The sequence below is a fragment of the Agelaius phoeniceus genome, chromosome 17 (genome assembly GCF_051311805.1).
Source record: "Agelaius phoeniceus isolate bAgePho1 chromosome 17, bAgePho1.hap1, whole genome shotgun sequence".
Taxonomy (NCBI): Eukaryota; Metazoa; Chordata; class Aves; order Passeriformes; family Icteridae; genus Agelaius; species Agelaius phoeniceus.
This window is the reverse complement of record NC_135281.1, coordinates 11012815-11032817: the sequence shown is the minus strand read 5'-3', so window position 1 is coordinate 11032817 and position 20003 is coordinate 11012815. Positions and strand designations below refer to the sequence as shown.

The window sequence follows — 20003 nt, the reverse complement described above, 5'->3', positions numbered from 1 at the left end:
GCCCCATTCCTGGAGGTGCCCACAACCAGGACAGACCTCAAAGCAACCTGATCTAGTGGAAGGTGTCTCTGCCCACGGCAGGGGGTGGAATGAGATGGGTTTTAAGGTCCCTTCCAACCCAAACCAGTCTGTGAGTTTGTGATTCCCACCAGGTTTACCTGCAGTGCTTCACCTTTCCCAGCATTTAATTGCAGTTTAGATGAAGGAAGCAGCATTTATCTCCTTGCTAACATCTAGTTTTGAAGCCAATTTAAAGACAGGAGCCAATTAGAAGGAAAATGTGCCATGATTCTTCTTTCTTTGCCCACGGTGTCACCTTTGCTGAGTGCCGCTTGCCCGAGACTTTGTGAGTCATTGCTACACAAGAGAGCTCAGAGCTCAGAGTGAAACCAGCACTTTTGTTCTTGCACACCCTTATTTGATATCCCTCCTCCTCCTTCAGCTCTTCCAGTGCCAGTGGAACAATTGAGAACATGGATGTTTTAATTTCCATGGCTTGGTTTCCAAGTTGGCAGCACTCGGCAGCAGAGGAGTCGCTTCTCCAAAATACTGAAAACTCCTCTGAACAACCATGACAAGGCCCAGTTCTCCCTGAATTGGTGGAAAGGCAAGTTTTTGTCCTGAAATCCAAATTTTGCTTCATTCATTTATAATATTCATGCACTCAGTCTGCCAGCCTGGCATTTCAGCTCCCCTGTGGATGTTTTTATTGCCTTTAGTCAAGGCAATATTGCACAGGAGTTAGATTGAGGCATGGAAAGTCAGACTCTCCAAGGTCACTTGGAGGCTTCATTTATAAATAAACCTTGCTACAAACCAGAGGAAGTCACTGTGGAAATGCTTGGGCAGAAGAGGTTTAGGCCAGACCTAGTAATTTTCTGCCTCCATCTATTTACCTGAAGAACAGGAATAATAAAAACTTTCTTGTGCCCAGAAGGGAATGGATGGTTTTGCTTAATGAATCACTTAATATCTTTGTCCATAAAATGATGCATAAATTCATCATAGCTCCACCATTTCAGCACTGTGCATGCTACTCTCTCTCCATGAAAATTCATTGCAGTACCTGAATGCTGAGTGCTAATGAGAATTCTCTGCACTTAAAGGGTTGAAATTAAAATACTGCAATTACCAAAGTATCTTCCATTAGATGGAATTATTTATGAGAACATGTCACTTAAAAGACTCTCAGATTTTACTGAATCAAAAATCAAGAAGTTTCAGGCCATTGTCATGTCTTTTTTCCTACCAGAGTGACACAGGATCATCTCCTCTACGTTGCCAAGAGTTATCTGGGAGAACAAAGTCCAGGTTTTCTTATGAGTCTTCTCTAACCATTGTGGAGTCTCTGTGAACAATTCAGAGCTGAATTGCTTCATTTCACCAGTTTTGATGCTCATCCTTCTCATGTCTGGTCCTTCATGGAAAGTGAATCTGGAAGGGCTTTGCTGTCCTGGATTAAATTTAGTCCAAGGCACTGACCAGAGGGAATATCACCCCACCAAATAATAACATTTTTTAGGTTTTTTGGCAGAAACAGACCTGAAATTGGCATCCCTGGTCTTCTGTGGTCCATCACACATTTTCAAAGCTTGGAGTTTCTGAGGCTACACTCAGATCCCAACTGAATGGGGCTTTACTGCAAAAATTCCTTTTCAAAAGGAAGAGGTAAATAATATCAGAAGTGAGCCTGTCATCCATTGTGAACTATTATTTTGTAGGTAAATACCTTTTATTAAAATACTGAACTGAAATGAAAAGCAAACAAGGACAAAGTAAAGAACTGGGTGAGTTCCTGGGAAAGCAGGTCCTTCTTTGATCTCACGTAGGAGCAGACACCTCAGTTTTGTACCAGAAAATCAATCTCTCAGTGTAGCTGTAAGGCAAAGATGCCCCCACAAGAAGCCAAGGACACTCCTGGCAGCAGCAGAGGTACATTTGAGGTACATGTTTACTGTCCCTGGGGTGGAGGTGAGCTGGGGGTATCCAACTGCCATAAAAGCAGTGTCAAAGTCCATCTTGTGTTAGTTAAAGCCCTGGCAGTGGCTCAGCTCAGAAGTAGATGTTTATGATTAAAATAAATTCCTTGGTTTAAGGGTCACAGTGTATCTCAAATTTTTATTAGCCTTTTGCAAATAGAAATTATTTTAAGAAATTGGTAGTAATAGTGCTGCTTCTCTGTCCCTGCCTTATTGTTGAAAGAAGAAAAAAGACTGGAGAAACTAATTGTGTTTGAAGTGTACCTGATATAAAAAAAAAAAAAAAAAAAAATTGAAGAAGTCATCAGTCACTGAAAAGAGGAGAATGTTTCATTATGAAGCCAATTTGCCCTTTATTGTGACTGATGTGTGCAGGTGTTTGCCTGCTCTGTGCCCCAGAGTTGGCTCTGAGGGGATTCTCAGAGCCCTCTGCTCAGCATCTGAGCTGATCCTGCCCCTCTTCCCATCCCACACTGACCCCGTTTTCACAATATGCTGGAGAAAAAATGGAGCATCTTTAGAACATTTTGAGACAGAAATTGAGACTGAAGCCAGAGAGACCCACACTGACAAGGGCAGGGGCTGGAGCATCTCAGCTCTGCTTCTCACTGGGTTTCTGCTCAGGGAAGGGGAAGGGTGTCACACACATCTTTTATGGAAAATCCTTTCCTTAGGGTTTTTCCTCTTGAGAAGTTGAGAGGCTCAGGAACAAAATGGAAACAATGGTTATCTGCTGCTGTGCAATGCAACAGGTGCATCTGTGATTGGTCTCATGTGGTTGTTTCTAATTAATGGCCAATCACAGCCCAGCTGGCTTAGACTCTGTCCGAGAGAGAAGCTTTTGTTATTCATTCTTTCTTATTCTATTCTTAGCCAGCCTTCTGTTGAAATCCTTTCTTCTATTCTTTTAGTATAGTTTTGATGTAATATATATCATAAAATAATAAATCAAACCTTCTGAAACATGGAGTCAGATCCTCATCTCTTCCTTAAGACCCCTGTGAGCACGGTGACAGAAGGGAGTTTGGCACATCAGCCCTGAGAGCTGCCAGCCCCAGCACAGCCTTTTCCTTGGTCCCTGAAATTGTGTCACAGCCTGAATGGATGTGGGGGCTGCAGGACAGCAGCAGGAGGACACTTTGCTGTCCCTGCCAGAGGGGACAGGGGCCCTGCCATGGCCTGGAGCCTGCTGCCTTCACCTGGGAGAGCTGAGGCCAGTGTGCTGAGGGCTGGGATGCTGTCACCTGGGCAGGGCAGGGACAGTGAGCTCCCTGTCACAGCCAGACAGCACCAGAAAGGCTCCTTGCCCCAAGCCTGGCATTCTTTCAGCAGGCACAGCTGGGCTTTGTCCTCCCTGTGGCCACGCTCAGGGTGAGTGTATCATTGCCACTGCTAGAAATGAAGGGATGGGGCTATTTTCAAGCTAAGAAGGATTTATTGCTCGGATAAACATCAATTTCAGAGGCTGTGAGATTTTAGAGGAGCAAGCATTTAGGCATAGCTCAAGAATAGTCACAAGTTCTTTCTTACAAGGCAATAAAGTTTCTAACCCAATAGAGAGTTGCCACAGGGTTTATTTTGCTTTTCTAACCTATCACCTTTACTTACTTCTACTGCACTGCAGATACTTTTATCTAATGGGCTTCTAACTCACATGCACACAGATGCTTCTGTTATAACTTCTAAACTCTCAGCTTATTCCACACCCTTACATTATAAACCCTTCACCATCCTATCAGTACAGTCTCTCACTTACTTAAGGCATATTCTCACCTACAACTATAATAAAAGATTGTTGTTTTGGGGTTTTTTTGCTTAATATTTTTACACCAATCTAAACTTCTTCTAAGGCTGCAGATGAAACCCTCCATTTCTGGGGGGAAGTTTCTGTTTTCCTGATTCCCACAGGAGCAGAGCTGCTGTGTTTGTGTGGCTGTGAAAGCCCAGAATGCTCTGCCTGCCCTCCCTGTGCAGGGCTGGACATGGCATGGGCCAAAACAGCAGCAGCAGCCTCCCCTCACAGCAGCTTTTTGTGAGGAGATGGAAGGGAAAGGATCAAAGGATGGTTTTGCTGTCAATTTTTGTTCGGCAGCATCAAACAGAAGCGCGGCTGGGTTTCATGTTGGGTAGCAGAGCCAGATGCTCCAGAGAAAATCTGCTGCATTTCATACCTTCAGCTCACTCTGGAGCTGGTAGTGAATTAAAAATATTAAAAAAATCCAAGGCTAAATAGTAGATTCTTGGCTATGAATATTTATGGCAGTATTGGACTTGCAAATCCAAGGTAATTTAAATGTCAAAACTGGTGTAAAGCCTCTCCTTTGGAGGGTAAGTCAGAAAATTAAACTTGATTACAAGCCATAACATTTGGAAATTAGCATCTTAGGGTATCAGTGATAAACACTTCTGTACATCCCCTTTTTAAGTGATACATTTTTAAAAGATGAGAATTAATTTTAATAAAAAAATGGTCCCTTAATTAACAGTGAGGTGATTAACAGGGAAATCCTGGTTGCATTCATGACACTGTGATTACTTCATCCTGCTAAATTACTTCCTTTTTTGCAAGGAATCTGCCTCCACAACTGTTTGGACAGGAATGGTTCCTACCTGAGACATCCTTGAGTCTGGGCAGCCTGCCTTAGGGATAAAAGCAGCAATTTTTGCACTGAAATTTTTGTGCCTCAAAAAGGAAATTATTTTGGTTAATGCATAGCACAGGCCAGTGTAGGTAAGTGCCAGCAGCAGCAGCTGCAACATCTCTGTGAGCAGGGGGGATGCTCAGAGCCTTGGACAGCACCACGGGTGCCTGCAGAGATTCTGCTCCTGATTCCTGCACTGCACAGATCAGGACATTGGAAGCTGATACCTGCTCCAGGTCAACATTCTCAGCCATTCCTCCATGGAGCTCTGTGGTTTTGAGAAAGGTAAAGCTGAAAAACAACCCACCTGTTAAAAGCCTGTGAACTGTGCTGCAGGAGTTGGAGGTGCCATGGGGAAATGGTTGGAGATTCTCCTAAACCTGCAATCAGGATCTGGATTTGAGGAATAGCAGTTTATATCTTTGCTCCATCCAGAGTCCAAAGAATTCTACCCAGCACCTAAGGGTCCCCTTATCCATCAGAGCTTTTAGCCAACCTCAAATGCTGGCTACAGCCAGGTGGGTACCTCAACCTTTTGGGGTAAGGTCCAGAGAAATTTATATCAGCAAAGAAGCCACTCCACAGGCAAAGCATCTTTCTCATGCCAGTCATTAGCTGGCTGGATGATGCTTTAGAGCAAAGCAGGTTACATAAAGTCTGTGCTCAGTAATGACTCCTCAGCAGAAACAAATCTGACATTTGGCCTATTAGCCTCATTTGCAGTCTGCTCCCACAGCATTTGGTCTCACATGTTCATTTTGTACTTTAATTTGGAAAAAAGAAAATCAGTTTTGAGAAATGGGAAAGCATTCAGGGCTTGCCTGTGCTGTGGTTTGCAGGAAAGAGCCGTGACCTCCTCGATCTGTTTTGCCTTGGGTTCATTTTCTGAAAGACCATGTGGATTTGGGGTTATGGGGTCTTCCAGCTGCCCAGCCAGACTTTGGACCCACAGCTCATTAGGACCTGACCTGCTCAATGCAGTGGCTTTTAATTGGCCAACAGAGACATTGCCACCAGGGACAGGTGGCTCATCCCTGCTCTCCTCCCCACCTGTGCCAGATTTAGGATTTCTCCCTCTGCATGTCACTTGATCCTTCCATGCCGTCCCTAGTATGGGGATTTGAGCATTTCCCTGCTGGTTTATCTCCATGGCAGGGCAGCAGCCTGAAACCAGGAGATGCTCTGAGCTCCTTGGAGATGCCAGGTCTCTCTGCAGCCCCTTGTTTGTCTTGTCTCCCTGGCAAAGTGGCTTTTCTCCAAAAACCTGCCCCCCACACACACCTCCTCAGGATGACACCTGTAATTCTACCGTAAGAGCAGCAGAGTGCATAGTATTACTGTAAAAATATTAAATAGGCCCTTTCAAGTAGTTTGAAAGCCTGTGCATGAATAATCACCCTGGTGTCTCCTCAGGAGCTCATGGCTTTCCATGCAATAACGTTCCCAGAGCCCAGGTGATGTCTCCACAGCTCTGAGTGCCCATTGGGGCACAGGTGCATCCATGTGCAGGGTGGTATTGGCTGTGGAGATGTCCAGAATGACTTGTGCCCACTGGGGACCCTCTCAGAGCAGCTGTTTTCCCTGAAAACCCCAAAACTGCAGTGCCAAGGTACCCAAACCATTGCTCACCCTTGTGCCCCTCTGTGGCTGCAGCTCCCAGCTGGTTCAACCCTTGTGTCCATCTTGCAGAGAAAATGACCTGTCCCAAAGCTTCAGGCATGGAAATTGCTCACTCAAATGGAAATGGACAATTTCAACCAGTTCTTAAGCCTGCTCTGAAAAAAAAGGGCTCTGAATGTCTCTGGCTCTGAAGCTTTTATTTGCATTCCTTTCCCCATTTCTCTGAGCCATTTGTATTTCATCCTTACAACACAGAAGAAAAGAAAGGGAAAAAAGAGTGATAGACACATTGACTGATAGTGAATGGGCTTTTTTTCCACCCTCTGGATTTATTTCTTTTCCTCCTCCAGCTCCTGACATCTTCAGTTCTCCAGCTCTCTTTTCCTGTAAATATCCTAACAATGAATGGACTCAGGAAATGTTCTCAGGGACACACAGTTCCATGGAGAAACCAACAGCCACACTCAGATCACACAGGCTGGGCTAAGAAAGCTCCTAAAAATTATGATGATTATTAAAGCTCCTTCCCAGAGGCTGTTTCATCCCCTGAGGATGCTGGGGATGCTGGGGACTGGTGCAGGACCAAGCAGCAGCCACCGAATTCAGCAGGAGACCTGGGAAGCCAGAGGGACCCAGTTTCCTTCTGACCTCCCTGCCTTGCCCCAGGAACACTCCCTGGGTTTGTCCATAATGTTCACAAATTTTCTGCTGGTCTGTTTTTCCCTTCACAGCCATGGCAAGTACCCTGCAGGAAAAGGAGCTCATTTCAGCAGCTCCCCAAGCCAGCAGGAGCAGCCCTGGGAAACAATATAATGACAAGGCTGTTGATTTAAGTGGCATGGGCAGAGCAGAAATACCAACACCAACACTCCCAGGAGCACCACAGGACCAAGGTGCTCCCATTTCACTTTGTATTCCTATTTTTTCCCTCACTGGCATTCATCTTAAAAACTGGGGGATGCAGTGTAATTAATGGGTGCCACAGAGCTAATGTGTGATAAAGACAAATCTGGTTTTGTGTTCAGTTTATGTCTTGCCCACAGCAAGAGGGAAAACAACCAAAAGGATTTGGCCGTTATAAAGAAGGTGCTCCATGAAATACAAATGTGCTTCCTGACTTCCCAAATAGAAAAAAATGCAGGGAAGTGACTGAAGTTGTATCAGGCTAAGTAAGATCACAAAGAACCTGAGCCCTCCATGAATAGTGCCTTGATGATAAATCAGCAAGAGAAGCCTATAAACAAAATGTGCTTTGTGATTTGCCTTGCTCACCCCGCTCAAGTGCAACAAAGACAGAGAATTTTTGTCTTCCTCAAGACTCTGCCTATCAATACTTTTCCTTGGCAGCTGATCCAATCACCCTGATTATGGGATCAGGAGGGATGAGCTCTGCTTGGCCTCCCCTCTTGGCTGGGTTTGCCAGGCAGAACTTGTGGAAGGAGAGCTGGAGATTTTTCCAGCCCACTTCAGAGCCTGCTGGGGAGAGGGACAGACAGGTACAGCCTGCAGGGAAGGACTGCCATGGGAACAGGGACATCAGCAGGGTCCCACAGCATTTCCTGAGAGAAAGCTCAAACCTCGCTCTGCTCAATGTCACCACTGCCCCCAAGTCTTTGTGGCAGCCAGGAGAGGTGCTGGGGCTGCCCAAGCTCTACTTTAGGCTGCAATTAATTGGTGTAAACTGGGAAAAATTAAAAAAAAAAAGGGAAAGAAAAGAAAAAAAATAAATAAAGGGAAAGAAAAGCAACCAAAGGAAATAAAAATCCACATTGCCACAGCTTAATAAAGCAGCTTGGGGAGGAACTGTAGCATTTTCTCTGTAAAGTGAGGTATGTTCCAAACTTCAGCTTTTAAGTTCAGACCCCCAGAGAGATTGTTAGATTTTAATTGCTACCTTAATCAACATTTATTAGTGCTAACCAAAGCTCCTCGTGGATTTAAAATTCAACCCAATTGTCAACTACTAATTACTTTAAGCAGACAAGCTGTTATTTTACCAGCTGTATTAATGAGACTTTTCAGCATATGTGAAATATTACAAAAAGCTTCAGAAAAATTGATCCTGAAATGTAATTCAACAGATAAATTTTTTTTTGTCATGACATTACTTGTCTCTCAGACACTATAGCATCTCTTACCCTCCTCTACCTCCACCTCACCTGGCAGAAATGCAAAACCAGAATTGGGTCTGGAGTATTTTTCAACAGGAGAATGATTTTTTCTTTCCATTTGTTTGGGTTTTTGTTGAACCTAACTTTCCTTTGAATTGTTCTGAATTGGGTTTAACGTGTTTTTCAATAGGAGAATGATTTGTTCTTTCCATTTCTTTGGGGTTTTGTTTAAATTAACTTTCCTTTGGATCGTCCTGCAGTGTGTACCTCATGCATCAGGCTGAAGGCTGGTTTATAACAAAGTCTTTATCTTAAATCTTCAGCACCATCCTGGGGAATGGAGCTGATTTAATAATCACCCTGTGCTCTAATGAGTTTCTGCTCTCCTCTCAGCCAGCTGCTGGTTGCACCCTCATTTTTTCCCCACAAAGGGCAGGACAGAGGAGCCACTGCAGCTTTGCCCACTGTCCCCAGAGAGGGACACGAGTGCTCCACACTCATTTATTTACACACTCATTCCAAATTTTTTGTATTTTGTATTTTTTTTGTATTTCCACGCTCATTCCAAGTAAATTACACACTCATTGCAAGTGTAAACCTGGAGTGTGACAGCCCCACGTGAGCCAAACAGACCCACACGTTTCTCTGTCATGATCCACCTACCAGGAGAGTGTGGGAAGGAAGGAAGAAAGAAAGCAAGCACCACTTGATTCAACTGTTTGCTGCTCTTCACAGGCAGAAATCTCTGCTTGTTTTGCTCCTGTGCTCGTGTCTCTGGCTTTGTTCCCCTGCTAGAGCAGACTGTTCAGCTCGAATCCTGAAACAGCCACTGCAAGTGACTTCATACCCGTGTGGGAAAAAAGCATCCATTTTGATGATGAGGGATGAAATGACTCAGTATTGCCAGAACAAGAGAAGCTGGGGGATAATTGGCTGTCACCAGGGTTTGAATATTTTTCTTGATGTTGCCTTTGAGTAAATATCCAAGCATAGCAGTCTCATTCATGACAACAGCCATCCCAGGCAGGAGCCAAAGGAGAATGGAATAGCAGGCACGGGTTAGACAGCAAGGATCTGGGTGCTGGCTCACAAAATCAGCTGCTGTGAGTTATTTACGTGGTGATAGTGCCCCCAGACACACCTGCACCTTAAGGCTGTGGTGGCTGCCCCTCCTGCAGCATCCCAGGCTGCAGAGGCCGCACAGGAGTGTCAGATGTGCTGGGCACTTGCAGTTGTGGTGAGGAACACAGGAAAGAAGCTGATTTCCTGGGGTTTGAGAAGGAAATCGTCAGCCATACTCAACACCAGCACCAGCCTGCTCCACAGGGAGCACCATGCACACTTCCTTTGGATGAATGTCCACCCATGAGCCCCCACAACTTGTGCAAGCCAGTGGGAAAGAAGAACCAAAAGAGGATAAGCAGAAAATAACTGCAAAATCTGGATTAGGATTACTCAGCCGTCAGGAGCATTAGGCACTGTGTGAACATTTATTAAATTCTTTAGAGGGATGACAAGCAGCAGAGCTGGAGAAACCCAAATGTCTTGTGAAAGGCAATGGGCAATATCCCTTTGGCAAAAACAAGCAGGAACCAAAATACCAGCAGATAGTGAGAACTGAAATCCAACTGCACTGGTAAATTATTTAAAGTGTATTTCCAGTCTGTCATTTGAAGTTGAAGGATTATTTCCCCTTCAGTAGAACATAGCTGCTGGGTAGGGTGAGGGGGAAATGGTACCAAAGACCTGTGTGTTCAAAGGGAAAAGCATGAACATTATTCACTGAGTTTTTGTTCAACCAAAAATATTGCCCTAAATAGTGCAATGGATCTGAGCAGCCAGGCTGAGGCCAGCAAACTGACAGCATATGAATTGACTTTATTCCTGTTTGCAAGCAAAATTGGCTAAATTGAATTAATTTACCTTGTAGCTCACTGTGCCAGTCTCAGGAAAGGAAGAAGGAAGGAGCTGGACTCGGTGATCCTTGTGGGTCAGAATATTCTCAGATTTCCTGAGGGAGGAGGTGGGGAGGATTTGAAGCTTTGGGTTAATGATGATGTGATGGAGGATCCTCACTGCTGCTCTGTCCTCCCTGACCAGGTACAGGAAGGCAGCAGCTGCCCCACACCAAACCCCTTCCTTCTTAAATTCCACATATCCCTCTTAAATCAGTGGCAGGAGGCCCTAAATTAAGTGAAGTGAGATGTAAAAGGCCCCACATTCATCACCTTCATCAAGCTCAATCCTAGAAAGATCTTGGGTTATTTGGTTTTGGGTGTTTTTTCCTTTGGCATTGGGCTTTTTTTGATTACTCTTCCATTTTTCTAAATAAACATTTTTCCTTCAGTTTAATTAAGAGGAAAAGCTGAGTATCCATCATATACAAGGTATTTCCAGTGCACAGTGATAAACCTTAGAAGCTTCCAATTTGTCTATTCCCCAGTCCATTATTCCCAGGATTTCCTGAATTTCAGTTTTTCTTTCTCTTTGGAAGAAGGAATCAGGAGAGCCATTCAAGTTTGAGTTTTATGGGCAAAGGCCAGGAAAGGAGGAATTTTTCTCTAAAAAACAGTGATAATGGAGTAGGTTCTCTGGCATTTAAGGAGGTAATGAAAAGCTCTGAGGTCCCCAGGGAGTTCAATATTTAGGCATTACCCTTGTATACAATTAGGAAAAATAAGATTTATATGAAACAGTTATGTATGAATCACACCTTTTGCTGTTACTTACAATAAATAAATAAATCTGAAAATAGTTCAGGTCACAGCACTGTAACCATGCATAGAAATGAGGTTAAATGATCCTTCAGGTATGCAGCCATGCTCAGGAATGCCACCATTATTCAGGGCTCTGACATCTTTCCCAACCCACCATGAGCAAGAGGCCCATTTAAGTTGTTCTGCATCAGATGTTGTTTTTTATGTACAAATGTTTTCTCCGAGGAGGGAAGTTTATGAATGGGAATGTTTTTGCCATGGATATGATGGATGTTTTTTGTCAGTACGCAATTTATTTCCATCTGTTCTGTATCTGATTAACTCCTGCAGAGTGTGTGATTAACTCAACTTCTCAACATCATTAGCTGCTCTGCATTCCCATTATAGTTCATCAGTGTGGGACCACACACAGGCTCCAAAATGGTACACGTTGGTTATTCTTAAAACCTTAATCCACACTGCCTGGTTATTCTCTGCGATGGCCACAGATCTAGGGAGAGAAGCCAGGAAAACATCACTACTGTGGAGCAGACACAAAATGCTAATGAAAACAGAGTTTAAGCAGATCCTCTCTCTGATCTCAATGCTTGAGCTAAATTAAGCCTTTTGGAAGAGTTCAAGGCTGGTGTTATCCAGCTGGAGACAGCTCTGGAGGCACCCAGCCAGCACAGAGAGAGGAGAGGACCCTGTGCATGGCCACGTCCTCCTGCTGTGCAACAGGTTGGTGGTGTTAGGAAAATTAATCCACAAACACCAGAGGTTTATGTCCAAAAAGGACACAGAGGAATCTTTCTGGCTTTATTCCAATAAAGGCAGAGGCCATGGGGCATTCCCCTGGGATCTCTCAAATTTTTGGAGGATGCAGCCTCTTTATCCCAATTTCCCAGCCACATTTCCCTTCTCTCTTTCTCCATTGGCTGAGGTACTTGAGAGGTTCAGACTTCCCATAACACCTGATACTGAAGATTCCCCTCTAATGTATAACCCTCCCTTTTCGTTTTTAATTCTTACTGAATTTAGGGTTTTTTCTTCTCCATTGTTCCTTTCATCTCTCAATGTCTAATTTCGTTTATCAGCAAACCTGAAGTTTATTTGTAAAAGCAAAGATCTTTTTCCATTCATCAACCAGTGGAATCCTTCCCATTGTTTCTTTTATCTACCAGCAGACCCACAGCTTATTTGTAAAGACAAATCCTCTATTCCTCTCATAGGTACCTGCACCTTGTAGATCTCCAAGCACAGCACAGATTGCAGTCTGCCACCCCAAGCCTTGTAGTAACACAGATTTTCTTCTGGTATAAATATCTACCAATACAAAACCTGAAACTCCTCCACAGCCTGGAGCAGCCAGAGCTGGAGAACAAGCCTTGTGCATTATCCTCTGGGTTGTCTTTGGAGGGGTTTTCCCTCAGTCAGTAGAGCAGTAAGTGGATGTGTCAGGAGCAGATGCTCACTTGTCCTTGCTGTGCAATTAAAGGATCTCCAGCCTCGGGGACACCAATGGCTGCAGGGCAGCAGCAGCAGCACAGGGACAGGAACCAGTCCAGTGACCCAAGAACATCCAGAAGTTCCATCTGATCGCTTATCTTCAGATTTATCTGTTCTCTTTCTTCACCTCAGCACCAGTACCTGCAGTCTCCTGTTCCCAGAGCACATCCAAAGCAGAGACAAGGCTGGAGATCCTGCAGAGGTCTGAAATACAGAGTTTTGGCCAATTCCAGCTCCTGCGGGTGATGCCAGCTGAGATCAACAAAACCTGCTGAGTTATTTAATCAGCAATGGATTGGGCAGGATGGGCTTGTGTTCCAGGCTTTTCTTGGGGATTTTTTCCCCCTGGATGAAAAACTCTGGCTGTCCTGCTCGTGTCTGTGCTCATGCTCACTCTCTCATCGCTGCCCCAGCTCCTGAGCTTCAGCTGCTTGTCACTGCCATCCACCCCCTGTGTCCTGGCTTCAGGCTCTGCCTCTTAACCCAGAGCTGATCGTACAATTTGACATCAATACCTGTGACTGGTGGCTACACATTTTCCATCACTGTAACCTTTCTTTGAAATGTCTGGGGCTTGATACTCAGCGAGTTTGAAAAGGTCTCCCCGAGGCACAAGGGATGGTGCTCCTCAGCCTCTCTGAGCTCCTGCAGCTCCAGGGGGTGGACAGGGCAGCTCTTTGAGGTGAGATCAGAGCAATTCACACAGCCACACTCTGTTACCTTGGATAACGTGTGTGCAATGTGTACTGACCTCTAGCTGGGTAGAAGAGGCACGGGGTATATCAGGATGTAACAAACAGAGGCTTTTGTGGCCAATTATCAAGGTGCTTCAAAGAGAAAAATAATAGCTGGGTTTTGGTATCTTTTCTTTGATTATTCATTAAGCTAATGGGCTATTATATCCTGGATCTACACAGATATTTGCATCCTGTCCCTCTTTGGGAGGAAAAGCGAGGGTTATTTCACACACCTGAGCTCAGTGGGGTTTGTGTCACTGTGGTGCTGTGAGGGAGCCCTGCAGGGATGCAGGATTCCACCATCCCCACCAAAAGTGTCTGCAGAGGGCACAGAGAGCCCCCCAGCCCGGACAGCAGCCAGCCTCTGGGCAAGGGTGACAGCTGTGTCACCCCTGCCACGCTGTCAGGGCTCTGAGAGAGCAGCTGCCCGAAATGAGGTGTGACAGGCAAACCTGCCCCAGAGAAACCTGGCAGCCTGCAAAGGTCGAGCTCAAATGCACTGGTAGAGCTCCAGATACACACACAGGCTTTGGCACTTGGCCAGAGATTCCTCTTTACCCAGCATTTGTGCTCCCATCCCAGGATGCCCTGATCCAAGGCAAGGACCAGAGCCAACACATTGCAGTACTGCTCCCCTCAAAAAATTCCAGAGGAGATAAATTCCCTTACTAGGCTGCAGTTGTCCAGCTTCCATGCTTTTCTCTATGCCAGTTACTGGCTCCAAAAGCAGGGTTATTTTCTCCTATCACTCACAAACACTAACCTCTCCTGTCCTGCTGCAGCTAAGGAATGGCATTTACCTGACAGTCCTGAGACACTTGGCATGGAGAGCTGGAGAGCTAATGTAAAGGTGGGGTTAATTACATGGTTATTTATTTACTGTGGGGAAAAAAAACCCTGTGGATGTTTTTTTTTTTCATCAGACACATCCTGTGAACATCAAACACGAGCGCCATTGCCAAATGCTCCCCTTGGCATTCCAACACAATGTACCTTCCCCTGCCCTGCTTTGTCTTGCACAGATTGCTGTATCCTGGAATGCAGTACTGTGCTTATTAATGGCTGAAATTATCCACTGGCTGGTTAAAAAAATGCTAATTCTGGCTACCGAGTGAGATAACCAGTAATTTTGTAAAGTACATTTAGTCAAATAAGATTTTTTGGCAGCCAAATGTTGTTGTAGCAGAATGTGCTTCCCTGATTGACATATGCTAACAATACTGCCTCCACAGTCAGGGGGAGGATAATTTACTTTCCATTTCCATTGGAAATGAGGTGAACCAGAATGTGGTATATTGTTAAAGTGTGGCTCTGTGGTTTAATAGATCTGCTCAAAACCACAAATCAAGTGATGTGCTGTATCCTCAGCCCTCTCCCTCGTCACTTCCAGGAAACCAGCAAGGACAAATCTCCTCCTGAGTCAGTTTTCAGCTCATTTGGGGTTTCTCACCCCTTTCCCCAGGAGTCTCTGCCCTGAGAATCCTCCCCAGCAGAGCATGGGGAGGCTGCAGCCATCTCACAGCATTCCCCAGGTGTGCACGGGGAAACGAGCTATGACAGAAACTTAGGGGTACAAATGAGATTTTCCCAGCTCCTCATCATCCACACTTCTCTCTCCATTTCAATTGTCCTTCCCTCAGCCCTGGAAAGAAAGGGAGCAAATCTGTTTGGGCATCCCAGCTCAGTGCTGGAAGGGGCTGTGTCCCTGGAGAGGCTGAGCTGACAGCGAGCAAGGATTGGCTCTGCTCTCCCCTCACTCATCAGGCTACAAGGGAACATCTCTCATCTCTGACACAAAATCCCTGGCACAACCCAGGGTTAAAATTGTCCCTTCATCTCAGCTGGCCCCCTTGCCCACTCCAGGGGCCTTGCTCCTGCTGCTGCTCCATGGGATGCACTACACTGTGCTGATGCTGGGACCAGCATTTCTTGCCTCACTGGCTTTGGGGCATTTTATTTACTTATCTGGAAAAAAGGCATGAGGGAAAACACAAGACCTGTGTTCATCTTTTATGCTCTCAGTATTGGAACACTTTCTATTTTCTCATCAAAACTCTTTCAATTAAATTGTTGTGAGTGGTTCTGATTCTTGGCTGTTTTTATCAGAAATACTTACAGTGTTGAATTTGCCACTGAATGTCCAGAAGAGCCTTTAGCCCAGTGTGTTTACTTTTAACCAGTTCTCCAAGATCTAACTCATCTTTTCTGTGCCTGTCCAAAATCTTTTGCTAATGGACCATGGGAGCAGCCAGCTGCAGGTGGCTCAGGTGATGGAGTTTTGCTGGGAGCAAAGGTGACCCATAAACAGGTGTAATACTCACAAATTTTACCCTCCTTGCCTTCAGATGTATCTAACAAAAAAAGTTTTGTCTTCTAGTAGGGATCCCAACCCCATCTTTTTCCAAAGTGGCCACTGATGTTGGAGACACTGTAAAAAATCCCATTAATCACCTCCAAAAGTCTTCCTTCTCCTGAACTTTCGAGTATGTAGTCCTGGGACCCCAGACCAGCTCCTCTTGAGCAGGTGGGAAATTTTCCACTGGCTTTGAGAAATTGTTGGAGGCACCAGCTCCAGCAGTGTGCAAAGTCACCTGAAAATGAAGTGTTGCTGCACTGATGTGCACAGTGTGCTGGGCTCCCAGCAAGCAGCTTGACAGAAAAACAGGGAATTTAAATGGTTTTCTTAGGAAAATTGGCTTTTCTCGCCCTTATGTACTTTGGGACTTTGTGTTTGCAAATAATTCATAATTCTTTCAACAAATTAAAACATTCTGCTACTGGGGAAAATATTGATTTTTTTTTTTTTTTTTTTTTTTAATATATGAGAGTTTTGCTACAAATCAAGGCAGGGAAAAAAATCTTTAAATATAGCCTTTGATGGAAACTATGCAATATTCCCACTTTTATCATAACAATTCCTGAAAGGGAAAGTCAATGCTATTCTATCCAGTTTCATAAGCTCTTTAAAAGACTTCACAATGCAACTATGGAATGAATCAAGGCTTTTAAGACAGCTTGGAAAAGACTTTTAGAGTTCTGCAAAATTATATCAGGCAAGTGTAATTTACAGCTAGGGCAAAATTTTAGAATGAAAACCAATAAATCCTGAATCTCAGGTGACAGAGTGAAACATTTCCAGAGTTAAGTGGTGCATTTTGCTGATGTGCAGACATTGTTCAGCAGTGGGGAAGAGGAAGGGCATTCTGCAGCTAAAGCCACAGAAATTGGAGTGAGGAGCTGCAGGGTTCATGTCTCAGTCTGACCTGGTAAATCTGAGCAATCATTTCCCCCCATGTGCTCCAGCTCAGCCTGGCTGCAGTGCAAGGGTTAAACAGTTGGTCCTTACTGCTGAATGATCTGTCTTAGCCTGTGGAGGCAACTCCTGAAGATAACTCTTCCTTATATACGGGAGGCTGTGAGATCTTTTAGAAGCATAGGAAACTGCTTTATACTTAATAAAAGAGGCCATTAGCAGCTTGTAGTGGTGGGGTGTATCTAGGAATTCGCTCAGCCCGCAGAGGAGCTCTGCTGTTATTACCAGCATCAACGGGAGAGGATGTTCTCACCATGCGGGAGAGAGACAGAACCCAGCTGGTGCTTTCGCTTAACACATTGAGCTCCGGAGCACGAGGTTGTACAGAGGCTTGATCCATCCAAAGAAAACCTGGGCCACAACCACAAAGCTTGTCTTCACCAGGAGAGGAGTTTCTGCTTCAGATCTATGGACAAAGAAAATGAAGTGTTTCTGATGTGCCTCTGCTCCCTTGTGCTTATGTGCTGCTCATTTCTTTTACGGATGCCCTGCAGCATCTTGGGGGTGTGGTTGGGTGATTCCCATTCACCTCCAGCATTTCTGAATCCCCCCAGAGCACAGAGGCCACAGATCTGCACCAGGAACGGGGTGTACAGGGTACCCTGCCCACCGTGGTGATGGTCCAGAGGGGTGGGTGGGTAGAGAGGGGATATCTCCATCCCAGCAGATGGAGCGCCTGTCCCTAGGTGAGGCTTTGCAACGTGCACAGGGACCTGGCGCTGGCTTGGAGTGCAGGGTTGTTCTGTGTCCTGCATCACTGAGGTGAAAGATAAGTCCCTGTCTAGGGAAGAAGTTGGCCTACCTTGGAGCCCTCCCACTGAGCAAATTCCCTCTTGAGTTTCACAGTTCCATCTTTTTGTCATTTTATCATTTCTAACACAATTGCTTCCACAGCTATTTGCAGCACGGTTCAATTCTTGTCAATATTTTGAAATTCTAAAAATTTGAAGGGCTTTTCATTTGTTCCACACTCAGCTGAGTGATGTGCTGAGCCTCCTCCTGTGCCACCCAGCAGAGAGGATGAGCTCTGGGGCTCTGCAGAGCAGCTCCCATCCCACATGGCAGATGAGCAGACAAGCCTTACACATGCCTCTGTTTCCCTGGGCTGCACTTTGCCAAGCTCAATTCCACTGGGGTTTTTAAACAGCCCAAAAGCCTTGCATTTGACATGAACTGTGACTTCCACTTGATTCAATCACTGCTTAATTTGATCCTCCATTTAATTTTATCAAAACTGTAGTAATCAAATAATTTGTACTAAAAACATTACAATTTCCACTTGTTTATTCTGATCAATTTTAATCCTTTAAGGCACAAGGTTTATTTAACGTAGTTATGAGGTAACAAAACACTGTCATTAAATCCACAAGGAAAGGACACAAGACAAAAAAAAAGATAGTTAAAAAGATCTCAAGGAGGGCTCATAATGCAGGAAAAAGACAATAACACAATAACACACTGTTATTTAGAAGTCATGCTATGCATGATGAGAGCTAAGCAGCATCCTGCTGGTTGTGAGATGAAAAGATCAATGGCATGTTTCAGACAAGACATTTCTGGCAATGAACTGCACTGAAAAGGGGAAAATACATGAATGATCTGCACAGATTAGACATGAATGATTTTGCCTTTTTTGGGTGTTCACTGACATGAACGAACCTGCGTCAGCAGCGTTCGAGTTCTCCCTCTGTACAACAAACCTCCAAAACCAGCTGAGTAAGAGGAGGGAAAGCTTTCCACTGCAGGCTGCTCCTCTGTTGCTTTGAGAAATGAAACCCAACCTCCCGCTCTGCTGCTCCTCTCCCTGACTGTGCCCCATCCCTCCCCTGCAGGTGAACACCTTCATCTCCTTCGTGTTCCCCATGGTCGTCATCTCGGTGCTCAACACCATCATCGCCAACCAGCTGCTGGTGATGTTCAGGCAGGCGGCCCAGGAGAACCAGGTGTGCACCATTGGCGGGCAGCAGACCATGCTCAGCATGTCCATGGAGCCCAGCAGAGTGCAAGCCCTGAAGCACGGCGTGAGGGTCCTGCGTGAGTATGGCCTTCCCTGGGGAATAAAGAGATGGGACTGCAAGAGGAACAGGTGGGAACGGGAAAACACTTGAGCCCAAAACGCCCTCTCCTTTTGTCTTTGCTTGTTGGTGTTAGGAAAATTAATCCACAAACACCAGAGGTTTATGTCCAAAAAGGAGAAAGAGGAGTCCTTTTACTTTATTCGAATAAAGGGAGAGGCCATGGGGCATTCCCCTGGGATCTCTCAGATTTTTGGAGGACGCAGCCTCCCTTTTTATTCCAATTTCCCTCTCTCTTTCCCCATTGGCTGATGTACTTGAGTGGTTCAGACTTCTCAGAATACCTGATCCCAAAGATTCCCCTCTAATGTATAACCCTCCCTTTTCATTTTTTATTCTTACTGAATTTAGGGGTTTTTCTTCTCCATTGTTCCTTTCATCTCTCAATGTCTAATTTCATTTATCAGCAAACCTAAAGTTTATTTGTAAAAGCAAATGTCTTATTCCATTCATCAATCAGTGGAATCCTTCCCATTGTTTCTTTTTTCTCCCAGTGCTGGTTTTATCTACCAGCAGACCCACAGCTTATTTGTAAAGACAAATCCACTATTCCTCTCATTGGTTTGCAAAGCCAAGGAGCAGACCTGCTCACTCTAGAAAAGCAAAACCAACCCAGCATTTTAATGATTTAGTCGACAGCAATTTAAGCCTTGCTTGTGTTGTTTCATTACTTCCCTTTTTCTGCATAGCTCTGGTTCAGACAGAGCTTGAATAAAAGATCCTGCACTCAGGAATTGAGCTGTACTGCAGAGTAGTGGATGTCTTGATTAAATAAACTGAGGAAAAGACCAAAGAATCTGGTAGCTTAACCTTAGAGAGGATAAGGCAAAAGCTGCTCAGAAATAGCACCCAAAATATCTAACAAAGGGTGCCCATAGTGATTTCAAACACGAGATGGGGAGAATTTGTTAGCAGAAAACTTTCTGATGTTTTTAGAAAGGTTTGGGTTGGCAGGGACCTTAAAGTTCACCTAGTCCCAAACCCTTGCCACAGGCAGGGACACCTTTCACTATCCCAGGTTGCTCCAAGCCCTGTCCAGCCTGGCCTTGGACACTTCCAGGGATGGGGCATCTTGGTATTTGAAATGCTTTGGCTCAGACCACATTTCCAATGAGAATAATCCCTAGAGAAGGCACAAGGAGCCTCCATGACACTTTCCCAGCTGTTTTTCACAAGGAATGCATCCCATGCTGCACTCCTTGCCTGTGCCATAGGTGAGCCACGTGTGCATTCCCAACTGGAAAACACCCACTGAGAAAAAGGAAAGAAAGACAGAGGGGACATTAAATTCCCCACAATTACCTCGTTGGACTGTGTTTGT

General features: G+C 45.0%; 1 protein-coding gene across 1 annotated transcript in view; it reads left to right on the top strand.

The window, feature by feature from the left end:
- The window catches only part of NTSR1 (neurotensin receptor 1), a 56014-nt gene that overhangs the window by 19560 nt on the left and 16451 nt on the right, over positions 1-20003 (top strand). Inside the window, exon 2 of the mRNA XM_054644661.2 lies at positions 18440-18641. Within this exon, the coding sequence (XP_054500636.1) occupies positions 18440-18641 (202 nt within the window). The remainder of the gene's footprint in view (positions 1-18439; positions 18642-20003) is intronic.